General features: G+C 35.3%; 1 protein-coding gene across 2 annotated transcripts in view; it reads right to left on the bottom strand.

The window, feature by feature from the left end:
* Positions 1-5,772: 5,772 nt before the first annotated feature.
* LOC115417437 (regulator of G-protein signaling 5-like) overlaps positions 5,773-13,454 on the bottom strand; it is a 40,708-nt gene continuing 33,026 nt past the window's right edge. For both annotated transcript variants that reach the window (XM_030131358.1, XM_030131357.1), the window contains 2 exons: positions 9,592-9,758; positions 5,773-6,360 (listed from right to left, as the gene is read on the bottom strand). In XM_030131358.1, coding sequence (XP_029987218.1) covers positions 6,196-6,360; positions 9,592-9,758 — 332 coding nt within the window. In that variant the 3' untranslated portion in view covers positions 5,773-6,195. The remainder of the gene's footprint in view (positions 6,361-9,591; positions 9,759-13,454) is intronic.

The following is a 13,454-nucleotide window of genomic DNA, read 5'->3' as shown; positions in this document are numbered from 1 at the left end:
ATATATCACCTTTTAAAATTAGTCAACTTAACACATTACAGCATGAATGGAACTTAGGTAGGAAGTTAGCTTAATGTAATTTGCCTGTACTGGAAGTGCTTCCAATTTGGCAAAGCATGAACATTTATATTAAACAAATTGAGACACAGCTGAACAGTAAAGCGATTGTTCAGCCTATGGCTCTAACTCATGGTGCAGCTCTACAAAAATACAAAAACAAACACAAAAAGGCCAATAAACATTGCCATACACACATTAAGTCCAAATTAACACTAACACCACAACCCCGCTGAACCCCTGCACAAAAAAATAACACATTTCCAACAACATGCCCAATACCCACAATGCAATGCGGAGATAAAAAGGTGTGGTCATGACTAAAACTTAGTGATTTAAATCCATTCAACTTAAACTTTTTCGTACTTTCGACTGTGTCTACAAATTAGTAGAACATACTTAACATGTTATAGCAATGTAATAAACTTAAATCATTTACGTACATTGTAATTAAAGCATTTTAGTAAATACAAAGTCCGGGCTTACAGTGCATGTATTAGATGTTTCCCACTTCCAGCCCACCTGACGGTTGTTATCAGGCTTGTGCAGAGCTCGTCATTTGAATCAGGTGTGTTGGAAGAGGGATACATCTGAAACATGCAGGATAGTGGCTCTCGAGGACCCGGACTGGACACCCCTGATGTAGATGTTCATAAAAGCACAGACTAAAGTGGAGGGTTATTATATCAGAAACAGAGAAAACTGAATAAAAGTGACTTTTTCAGCAAAGACATTAATAAATGAATGCAAAACCAAGTGTGTCCATCCACTGTCGTTTATAGTTTTATATTAAACTCCATGGGTTTTACTGGTGAATCAATGTTGTAGACGATGACAGTGTTTCTACGTTCAGTACGGAGCCTCTGAACGTCCAAATGGGTCGTATCTGATGACCATGAAAAGATGACAAACTGTATTTTACACCAATTATTTACTTGGATTGCTAGGATTAGTGGATCAACAGATATTTAACAGTTTTGATCAGTGGATGGTTTAGGTTGATGTTTGGGTGTTAATGGGTTAACATGCACTGTTTTCTGGGGCTAATTCTTCTTCTTTTTCTTCTTCTTCTTCATCTTTCTTCACATTTATAAGCAGATCACAAATCAGGAACAATAAAAAAAGAGAATGTATTAAATTCTCTCAACATGTTTAGTTCGCTCAGACTTGTGACGCCAATTACCAAAGTGTCTCTCAGCCTCCGGTAAACCACTGTGAAGCATCTGTATATGTAACAGTGTACTGCAGAAATGTCACTAACCTCCTTCAGGGACACAAACGGCTGACCTTTTCCATCTATTTCTAGGAATCGTGGTAGTAACGCATCCAAGCATGCCTCTTAGTGTTTGTTTTGGCAATCAGTCGCATCTGTTTCCGTTCTGGTTTTTTTTTTTTTTTCTATCACTGATGTTTTTAGTGGTGTTCAGAGAAGCAAAGAAAAACACTTCTATGCACCTGCTTTTAGACAGTGTACGGGACATATGGTTTCTTTCACTTTTCTCTGAAAATTATTTAGTGATTAATGCTAGGAAGTATTTATTATTTGTACAGAATGGTGTTATTATGATGCATATTCCTGCTGAAAGGAATGTTTAACTTGTCAAGCAGAAGCTGTTTTTGACCAAGAAATTAAAAAAAGACATCAGCAAATGCAAAAAAAAAAAAGTAGTTAAACATCAACAACTGAGATATAGAATTTCTCAATACAATAACAGAATTTTTATGATAAAACATAACGTGCACTTTGACAGGGATTAGGACAAAATAGAGATGATTTTTTTTTAATTTTTTAAATTTTTGTATTTACTCTTTTGTTTTTTGGTAGATCTATCTATCTATCTATCTATCTATCTATCTATCTATCTATCTATCTGGAATATCCATCATAATAACACCATGCAGTACAAACTTTGTGCATACAATAATTACTTTATCATTAATCACAGAATAATTTTCAGAGAAAAGGTTTTATCAATAAGGTCACATCTTTCTTTCTTTCTTTCTTTCTTTCTTTCTTTCTTTCTTTCTTTCTTTCTTTCTTTCTTTCTTTCTTCCTTCCTTCCTTCCTTCCTTCCTTCCTTCCTTCCTTCCTTCCTTCCTTCCTTCCTTCCTTCCTTCCTTCCTTCCTTCCTTCCTTCCTTCCTTCCTTCCTTCCTTCCTTCCTTCCTTCCTTCCTTCCTTCCTTCCCTCCCTCCCTTCCTTCCTTCGCTAACATTCAGTCCAGTGGCATCTCCAAAGATGGACGGGAATATGCACAATTGCCTTCAGTTGTTCCCTTCACAATCCCATCACTGGCAGGTACAAAGTAGAACTGGGAATTTGACACCAGACCAGGAGAAAAACACATAAAGCTGGTATGAAAGTCAGTGACTGATTGGTTCTTTTGTGCACACACATTAAAAATATATGTATCTATGAAGAAAAACGAAGTGACAATGTAAAGTCAGATGTTTCCTCTTTTATCACAGTGAACAGACTCTGGGTCGAGTCCCTGCCAGCTCAAAGAATCATCGATTCCATTGTTGTATTTAAGAATAACTTAAGAACAACACAGTAGTTTTCAAATAGATATTTACACATAAAAATAAATACATCTTCAAGAATTGTATGCATATATATTTTTATATAGTTGACTCAAACGTACATGCAAGGCTACATTATGTAACACATATTCAGCACTGTTAAAGCCCTTATTGGTTTTTCCATCAGGCTGATTACTGACCTATATAACACTTATGGTTATGACAACAGAGTGGACAATCTGTGCCATAACACACCTTTACCAAAGCCTCTTAAGAACCACTTTCAGTTCAGATTTTAGACAAACTTAAACATGTTGTAAATTAGAGCTGATATCAGTTTAAATGTCTTTAGTTTTGGATAATTTTCCATCTTATCAACAATAAGGACTTATAAAATGCTGAATATTTAGAAAGTATTCTCATGTTGGTTATGACATATGCTTTTGATAAATATGAAAAGCATATAAGAGTAAATATAATCACACTTTATGTTTGCTACATTCAACTAAATATGATGACGTGACACTCTGCAGGAAACCAACACTGAACCAAACCTCATAGTCTGTCTCATCTTACAACTGTAAATTAGTAAATTAGCAGTGTTTTATATGTATTACTAAATAATAATGTTTGTGTTTTTGTGTTGTATAACTTGCAAAGTAAATATCTTGATGAAATGTCAATGTAATGTGTGCGATTCTGTTATTTTAGTCTTATGATCACCAATCTAGCATTAAATTCTTAACAATTCAAGCTTAGACGTGGATAACTGTCTATAAAATTAAAAGCTGTGGCTTGTGTTTAGCTTTCTGATGTCATGTATACACGTTACCAGGTATTTAGAAAAACATATATTCTCATGCATTTTTGCCTTTCATTCACGTGAAACCTCTGGCTTCGGTCACTGAAAAGATTATTTCTTAAAACTCTGGCCAATGTGGAGGTTTTTTAAAACTATTTTCTCTATTGTTTGAGTGTGAACAAGGTGAATATGGTTTTAGGGTCCTGAACTCCACAGTTTATGACAAAAAAAAATATGGATCAATGTAATGATTTATCCTAAACCAAACCCCATGATCGGCTTTTTTATGCAGATTCATGTAGATGAACACTTTCTGATGTGTATTATTATTATTGAAAACGGATGTTTCTGTAAATACCCAGTTCTGTGTATACATGGCTGTAGTCACCAGTTTTGGCTTTGTCAGTTGCGGCAAACCTGCAAATTCTGTCTCCCATGTTTGTTTTTTTTTCATTATGCATGTTTTTAGCAACTCAGCATGAATACAAATCTGGCATTGTCACATGGGAAAAAGACCCTTCACTATAAAAATAAAACCCACTGCTCTATTCACTTCTTTGTCTGAGATTCCCTCCTACTTGATTTTCCCATCTTAGCAACTTGCAGTTTAGTGGTAGCCATGGAGCTTGACCACTGAGCCAACTAAGCAGCACTGTTCTCAAGGGTGGCTCTCACAGGACCCATCGTAAGCGAAAGGGAGAGCTTGGTTAACATCCAAATTTACAGCATATGTGTGTTTTTTTTTGTGAGTGTGAGAGAGTGGAAGAGATAAATGAGTGCTATGTGACTGCAGTTATTCATGAAAACTATGCACAGGTTCTTTATTAAAACAAGAAAACAAACAAAATATTTGGTTCTTGCTGGAAATCATTCAAAGCATTGGTTAGTTTAACAAAGCAGAATCTGTAAATGTATTTTCCCATTTGTCATCTCCCACAAAAAAAAAAAAATAATAATAATAAAATAAAATTTACAGATATTATAGGTCACAGCCTTTCCAGATACTAATATCTTGGAAAACCACAAAGCCCTTTAAGCTCCCTGTGACATCAGACTGAATAAGAATTGTTATTATTATCATTTTTTTTTAATCTGATGTGACATTTAAGAGATCAAAAACCTGGATTAGGCTTTATTTGGAAAGACTTTATCTGAAGCCATTATTACTGAAGACATTTATTTACTGTTTATATTTTGTATTTTCACTTAATCCATTTAATATTGACCCTTTATTTGCACTTTGGCAAAGTTTTACAGTTTCTAAAATACATCTGCCTGCCTTGTTTTCATATTGCAGGTGTGTTAAAATCCCCTTTCATGAATAAAAAGAAGAAGAAAAAAAAAAAGGAAAAAAAAAATCCCCTTTAATGTATAAATCCTATATTGTGGACTCCAAAAAACATTAAAAAAAAAGTGAAACACTGATAGGTAGAAGCCTACTGATGATTATACAGACTAGGCAATGTGTTGTAAGAGAAAAACCGAGCCCGTGTACATGATAACTGGGAGTAATTAGATGATTATTAGTGCAGAAATGTGATAATTCAAAAACCTTGGTTTAGATGTTTTAGTCCATTATGGGACTCATTGGGATTGTCGTCTTCTCATTGTGTGACTGATTTTTGACCTGTTTTTGTAAAATAACTAAATAAATTGGTTTAACAGGTATACACTGGGGTGCCGCTAGCAATTACAGTGCCCCATAAAGTAAAGTATCTGTAAATTTGTGTCGGAGCAGGGGGGTTAGTACGTGGTGTAGGGGTGGGAGGTACCTGGGGGTGCGTAACTGGCATGAAACCAAAAGTAAAACTTAACTTTGGACGTCCGACTCCTGGCCTCTATGCCTCTCTTTTACTCCGGAGCTTACACAAAATTTCCTCAACTTCTAACCTATATCCACTGGGACCCCTGGGAATGCTGGGCCCCATGAATTTGTCATGTTTACCCCCCCCGCCCCCTTTACAGCGCCCCAGGGTATACATGCATGAAGACATACTGTAGGAGTATTGGGGAGAAATCTAAATGTGTTCTCATAATTAGATTACTGCTGTTATCTGATAAAATATAATCGCTTAAATGATCTTATAACTCCAGAAATCAGATAATGATCAGTTTTAGTGTGCATGTAAACGGGCCCACTGAAGCAGTTTGGAGACTAATTAACTTCTCTTTCAGTACAAAACCTTTTTTTATTATTAGCAGTACTGTTGTAGTTCATGGGGTCTTGAAATAGTTCAGGTTCTACAAATGTTCGGTGCAGCCCAAATGGTCAAACATGACTCAGGTGTCATTTTTAAAGGGTAGTTTGAAGGCATTTGCAGAGTGGCCATGGCTGAAAAATGCAGTTTTAGTGTGGATGTTAACTCTTTGTTGCGTAGAGACCTTTATACCCTGCTACCTTCAGAAATTTAAACCATTTAGGCTTTTACGGACATTTTAACAGGTGATGTATTCCTGGTGCATGGTTCTCGTTTAAGGTGGATTAATTCAGTATTGTCGAAGTCCTCACTAAAATGGAAGTTCATGTGTGTTCGTTGGGGAGGTGAGGGTATTCCAAAAAGCAGTCTTTGTCTGTAGCTACATTTGATATTTATTTTTGTCATTTAATTTTCTCATATGTTTTTTAGCATTTCTTGTAAAATCTTTTTGCAGTCATATACAAATGTAGTTCAGATGGAAATAACTAATCGTAGCAATTTTTATTTGTCATCTAATGTTTTCCTGTTACTGCAGATGGAAACGTCCCCATCACCCCACCCCACTCCACCCCACCCGGCCCTCCTCCTCCTCCTCAGACCCCCTCCATCCTCAGGCTTAGTTGACCAGGAGCTCCTGGAATTGCTCAGATCGGAGGAAACGACCAAAGGAGTCTTTCTCCATCAGAGCGTGGATCCTCTTTTGGGCCAGGTCGAAGGTCTCAGGAGACAGATCCACCAGGTTCCTCAGAGTCACGTCCTTGGTGAAGTGGTCGATATTCACCTGTGATCGGAGAAAGAGGAAGGTTTCAGTGTCAGAAATGAATGAACGAGAGAACAAAGAAGCAGAAGAAAGAAGTACTGTAGAAGCAGATAAAGATGCATGTAGAGTTCACTTTGGGAAGACTAGGGTTATACACTATATGGACAAAAGTATTGGGACCCAATGACCTCAGGTGCTTCAATGCTAACAGGAGGCATTTTATATTATGATACATTTTGTCATAAACATTTTATATTACCTTTAGTGTTAATGATGTTTTAGACTGACATCTCAAACACCTAGAAGATGCTTCAGAAGTTTTTTTTTTTTTTTTTTTCTTAATTTCACTCAACAGTGAATTTTTTAATCATTGTTTTAAAGGTTCTATCTCTATATTTCGCAAATATTGGTAATTTTCCGACAGAAAATAATAACTTTAACCCACAACTAACCATCTTGCCTCTATAAGGCTCACCCAGGGAAAAAAAAAAAAAAAGAAAAAAAAAAAAACCCAGTCTTTTAATTTTATGACTTTATTGTGATAATTATTGATAACAACTGGTGTGTAAAGTTATCACCATAATATTTCAGACCAGTGGGAATGGAAAATTTCCACAAACTGTAGATGTGATGTGTCCAATGTTTTTGTCCATAAAGAATATGATTCGATATCATCGCTGTCCATTTTTGGTCTTTTTTTTTTGTTATAAAACTGTCTTATTTGTCGGTCTTCATGTTGGCCTGCCTGTTTTAGAAAGATTTAACTATGAAAAGTGTTAGAAACAGCTCGTGACAACATCTCTCAACTCTATACATTTATCTAGAACAGGGGTGTCAAACTCATTTTAGTTCAGGGGCCACATTCAGCCCAATTTGATCTCAAGTGGGCCGGACCAGTAAATTAATAACAGTGAAAAACGTAAAATTATATTATGATCAGGTTTACATCTACAAAGTTTCCTTAAAAAATCTGAATAACATGAACAACTTGAATTGTCTGAAGAAAAACAAGTGAAATTTTAACAATATTCTGCCTCGGTTTATCAGTTTATCATTTACACATGTGCATTACAACCTCACAAAACATGTAGTAACAGGCAGAATATTGGTAAAATCACATTTACTTTTCTTAAGACATTTCCGTTTGTTCAGGTTATTCACATTTTTTGTAAAAGTATAGCTTGGTAATGTTAACATTTTCATGTAATTTTACTTTTTTACACCAAAAAAAGTAAGAGAAAATTTGGGGTTGTCATTATTTATAGGTTATTATGACAATATTTTACTGGTCTGACCCACTTGAAATCTAATTGGACTGTATGTGTCTGTATGTGTAACCTGAATTAAAATTATTTTGACACCAGTGATTGTTAAAATCTTAAGTGTAATTTTTGCATTTCACAAATTAATCCCGCAGGCTGGATTGGACCCTTTGGCGGGCCAGATTTGGCCCCCGGGCTGCATGTTTGACACCTGTGATCTAGATATACATCGTTTTTCCAGTTTCCTGAAAAATAACAATTTTGGACATCAGAGCTTTCCATCTGACAGCAATGATATGAAATGGGATTTATTACAGCTCACTTTAACTCTACAGCTGATTCATTCAAAGCAAATACAGACTCATAATCAAAACGCTAAGTGTTTACATGAGCAAGAGTTATTCATCTGATTTATTTTTAACCAAATGTTTTTATTCTTGTCTGTATGAACTGATACAGGCTAAGTGAATTACCAGAGTCAGATTCTACCATAAACTCTTCGGCAAGAATATGTTTTATATCTACATAGGAATTTAGTGTATACACTGCTCATGAGCCACTTTAACTGCATCACTCAGATATTATGCAAACATCTATTTTTATGCTTAGTTTTAGCTAAAAATGTTCATTTGTAAATATTTAACCACTTACAGTTAGATTTAAGCCCTGTTTATGCTTAGGATTAGTGAAATATAGCAGGGCTGGGTTTCATACAGAATTAGTCTGCAAACATGTACAATATATTCTGTCATATTTAACCCATAAAGACCTAAACATCCACCGGCAACCAAAACCATCTAATGATCTATAATGTTTAATACCTGGTGATCCACTAATCATATTAATACATGTAAATAAGTGGTGTAAAATGCAGTTTGTCACATTTCATGGTCATCAGATATGACCCATTTGGACGTTCAGAGGCTCCGTAGTGAATGTGGAAACCCCATCATCTTCTACAACAATGATTCACCAGTAAAACCAATGGAGGTTGAGCAATGACAGTTGTCAGAGATGCTTGGTTTTAAGTTCATTTAATGATATCTTTGCTGAAAAAGTAATCTTTTTTTCAATTTTCTCTGTTTCTGATATAATAACCCTCAACTTTCATCTGAGAACATCTCCATCAGGGGTGTCCAAATCCAGTCCTCAAGGGCCGGTATCCTGCATGTTTTAGACGTTTCCCTCTTCCATCACACCTGGAAGCCGTTACATCGTTATCAGGCTTCTGCAGAGTTTGACGATGAGCTGATCATTAATTGAACCAGGTGTGATGGAAGAGGGAACTATCTAAAACCTGCAGGACGCTGGCCCTTGAGGATCAGGTTTGGACACCCCTGATCTACATGATTAGTAAATTAAATATAGGAAAATACCAGATTTTTTTTCACTGAAAAAAAAAAAAAAAGAATCCCAAAATACAGATGATAATATTATAATAAATGCTGATAAATTACTTAATAAAGGTTAAATGTAGAGAAAAGCTCATCTGGGAACTGGCACAGAAGTAGGTCTGGGTCTGTATGGGTTAACTCACACCCTTAGTTTTTCCTATCTCTATCCAGACCTCTTTATTGAGTAAAGCTACAAATCCAGGAAAGACAGGACGTGAACTCTGATCTCCGGTGGTAAAGAGTTTAATTTTGTGTACCTGACATTCAGCCTGACTTCCCGGACAATGAGGAAAAGCTAAAAAAAAAAACCTGCTGTTGAATGAGTCATTAAAACACTATAATGAAGATACAAATGTGTTCTAGTTCAGAGACAGAGGCACAGATTTCTAAAATAATAACTTCTTTGGTGTCTAGGTTGCACAAGATGATCATCTCTGACTCTCCAAACATGATTTCCTGGCTGGCTAATGGTAAATAAGTGTATAATTCATCCATTTGTACATTATGTACTCTGCAGTATTAGCTCTGAATGAACTATTTCCATCCCATAAGGAGTTCAACATCAAAAAGATCACGAACACGCAGGAGTCCCTGACCTCTCTGGGCCCCTCAGACTGGATATAGTCCTCATAAATCTTCTTGGCTTTGGCTGCCATCTTCACAGGGTTCTTGGTCTTCTTGAAGTCCTCACAGGCCATCCAGAACTCAATATTCTCATCACTGAACTCGGACTGCAGGAAGCTACGGAAAGCAGACAGCCCATCTGAAGAAGAAAAAAGAGATAAGAATATGTAAAAAAAAAAAAAAATGTACACATGAATGTTGCATTTGAGTGAAGTCTAAACCACTTTTGGTCAGTGTTATAAGTCTATCTCATACTCCCTTTGTGAATGTGGAAATAAATATATCCTGAAGAGGCAAAAAAAATCATTATGAAACACTGGTATGAACATATTTGAACTAGTAGATATGTGGATGTAAAGCAGATTATGCTCATAAATTTGTATTTTTTAGATCCTGCATTACTAAATATTTAATAAGAAACATAAAACACAGAGAAAACTGCTTTAACACTTTTAAGACTGCCATCATAACGGGCGCTTAGATGTTTTCTTCATGGTAAAAGTGTCAGCGATTTTTTTTTTTTTTTTTTTGCTAATTCTTTTGCACCTTGGTTTTCAGGAAGAATGTAACTTTCAATATCTTACCATTAATTATCATTATTATAAATAATAAATGCTTAAAACAGTGTACTTTAGTAAAAAAGAAAAAAACAGACTTGAAGTTTTTTGCATATTTATTCTCAGAAACAACTGTAAATGTCCATAACGAAACTTCTTGAGATTGCAGAAATAAACTTTCAACTATTTTACATCTGCTCAAACATGCTTTTTGGTCTTGAACATTCAGTATCCATATTATGGCTTCATATTTCTTGTTATTTCCAGGCGTTTTTTTTTAGCTTGTGTGGAAGTTTCTGAAACCGTTCCTTTCTACTTGTGACAGAGTCCAACACAAGTCTTAAATAGTTCTGGAAAGCTCAGGATCTCAGCTTTCCGATGCCATTTGAATTTTATGGATAGCATAAACAGTTCAGGAGTTACAGTAATTTGAATGCTTTAAAGTACAAAATGCAGCGCTGCCGTTGTTAAAGGGTTAAGATACAAGATACAAAATCTATGTTTAAATGAAGAATATAATATGATTAATACAATGTGACTGTGAAGATTAAAATGTGATGAAAATAATCTTGATTTAAGTGCCGTTTCAGTATTAGTTTTCAGAAAAAAACATCAATTAAAAAAAGATATAAGTCAGAGGCGTTTTTAAGAAATTCACATAGTAATTCTAAAACATAACACGCACATACTTAAAAATAAGACATGTGAAATGATAGGTGTCCTTCAGAAATAGTGCAAAAATGTAAACAAAACTTCTTTTGAAACAAAAATGGAGAGTAGTTGTCCCAAAACAAGGCTTCTTTTCAACAGAGGGCCATTGTAATTTAACACAATGGCTGTAAAAGGTCCTATTGTCTGGACAACATGTGCTGCAGATGATAAGCGTTCTGCTGCGGCCTCTCGCTTTTATCAGCAATCTAAACGACTGGTTCGGTTGAAAATAGACCTGAGTCGCAATCAGGCTGTAGTTTTTTTAACAACCATGAGTACACACAAGGACACACATAAAAAAGACAACACCCTCGAGGACTGATGACAACTTTTTTTTTTTTTTTTTTCCTGTCCATGTCAGCAAAGTGTGTATATTTTCATGAAAGGTGAATTTAGTTTCAATAAATTTTAATTAACTTAACAGCTCCTCACAGGTGGAACAACCTGTGTGCAATGTGTATAATAATAAAACACTGAAAAATCCTTGTAATTAAAGACTGCACAGCCATCAAATTGTTAATGAGTTCAATTTTCTATGTACAATCTATTAATCCTGGAGCAGTTACAATCAATTTCCTATTGCATAATATATATCATATTACGCAATTTTTTTATTTTCATTTTTTTTTTGTATCTTGCAAGCAGAGGTGGTGAGTTAGCACTACGTCTGAGAGGTAATAACTCACTAAAAATCCCCTGGGAATTAACAAGGAAGAAGTCATAAAGAATAATGTTAATGTTAAATCTCATGTAGATTAATAATCACAGCCCAGCGGTTTGCAGCAACTGTGTCGTAAATCAACGTTGGTAAAGTCATTTAGAATTTCTCCCCAGAGATGTTACCACAACACACTTTGCCTCCATGGGCCGATTGAGATGCAGATGCGCACACAGACTCATGCAGGCATGCAAACATGAGGAAGCATACATCTCTCTGCTTTGGACTGTGTTGAAAGAGCTACTTAAAAAGGTCTTTTGCCACCCACTGAGCTCTGTCGGATCCATAAGGAAAATAAAGCAACTGTGTTCACATGTATCAGCTGGTCAGTAACATCTGGATGTGGGTTTCAGCACACAGCGGTGACTCCAACAACTTATTAGCAAGAGTGTATAAACACACTGCTACACACTGTTAACCATTATAGTTAATCATCTGCCTCATAGACACTGAAAGAGGTAGCTTATTTATCTGGTTTCAACTATGCACTGTATGTTTTTCCTCTTCATTTTTCTCATTTTTCACTTGCAATACGTAGATGTAACATCCTCTGCATCAGATTAGGTGATATTATTATTATTTTAATATCATTTGGGACAGAGGTGATACCTGATGAATCATTTTTTTTAACCCATAAAGACCCAGTGCTACTTTTATGGCAGTACCCAAATACAATTTTCTCTAAATGTAACCTTTCTTAAGTGATTTATCTCCGCTTATCATAATATTATCTTCTGCCTGTTTGTGTTTTTTTTAGGTGAAAATCAGATATTTCCCTATATTTAATTTACTGACCACATAGAGATTCAAGAAGTTTATTTTCAAATACACAGCAGTACTGAGCAATGAAATTCTTACTTTGCGAGTTCCCTTCACATGACCAATGTAAACAGTTAAGCTAAGCTAAACTAAAATAAAGGAAATAAACTGCACTGTTACAACAATTTAGACTAAAGTAAAACACAATATAGGAAATAAAACGGTACACTGAGCAAGGAAAAATAAATAGGTACAATAAAATGAAGCAAGTACTCTGTGCAAAGAGTAAATGTGTTAAGGTGCAAAGAAAAAAAAGTAAAAATTGATTGACGGTGTAAGATGCAAAGTACTGTCACAGTGGTAAGACGTTGAGTGCAAATATTATTGTTGTGCAAATATGCAGGTTATGATATGAGGTATGTAGATGTACATAAAAGTGCAGATTAAAGTTGCGGGTTATTATATCAAAAAAAAAAAAAGAGAAAAGTGACTGGAAAAGTGACATTTTCAGCAAAGATATAAATAACTGAGCATAAAAAGTGTGTCCATCCACTGTCATTGATCCAACTCCATGGGTTTTACTGTTGAATCAGTGTTGTAGAAGATGACGGTGTTTCCATGGTAACTACGGAGCCTCTGAACGTCCAAATGGGTCATAGCTGATGACCACGAAAAGATGAAAAACTGCATTTTACACCAGTTATTTACATGTACTGACAGGATTAATGGATTAACAGGGATTCAACAGTTTATATCAGTAGATGCTTTTGGCTGTTTGTGTCTTAATGAGTTAAATTAAATGATAAAATTTTGCATGTAGATATAAACTTAATCGGAGTAATACAGATTAAATTGTAATTTACATTGTATTCAGTTGTTGTTGATGTTAGACAACAAAAACCACCATAAGGTAGAGGTTTATTTAAGTGGAGAACCTTACAAATACGCAGTTATTTGACCGAAAGGTATTACAGATGTACAAAAAGGAAACTTTCCACATAGTTTCTGAACTTTGTTTGGTTTAGAAAGTTTACCTTAAGTTCAGCTGAAAATATAATTGCTTCTCTTCTATAGCTTGTGTCCGTTTCAG

Source organism: Sphaeramia orbicularis, chromosome 4 (genome assembly GCF_902148855.1).
Source record: "Sphaeramia orbicularis chromosome 4, fSphaOr1.1, whole genome shotgun sequence".
Taxonomy (NCBI): Eukaryota; Metazoa; Chordata; class Actinopteri; order Kurtiformes; family Apogonidae; genus Sphaeramia; species Sphaeramia orbicularis.
The sequence above is the reverse complement of the archived record's forward strand: the minus strand, read 5'-3'. Positions and strand labels throughout refer to the sequence as shown.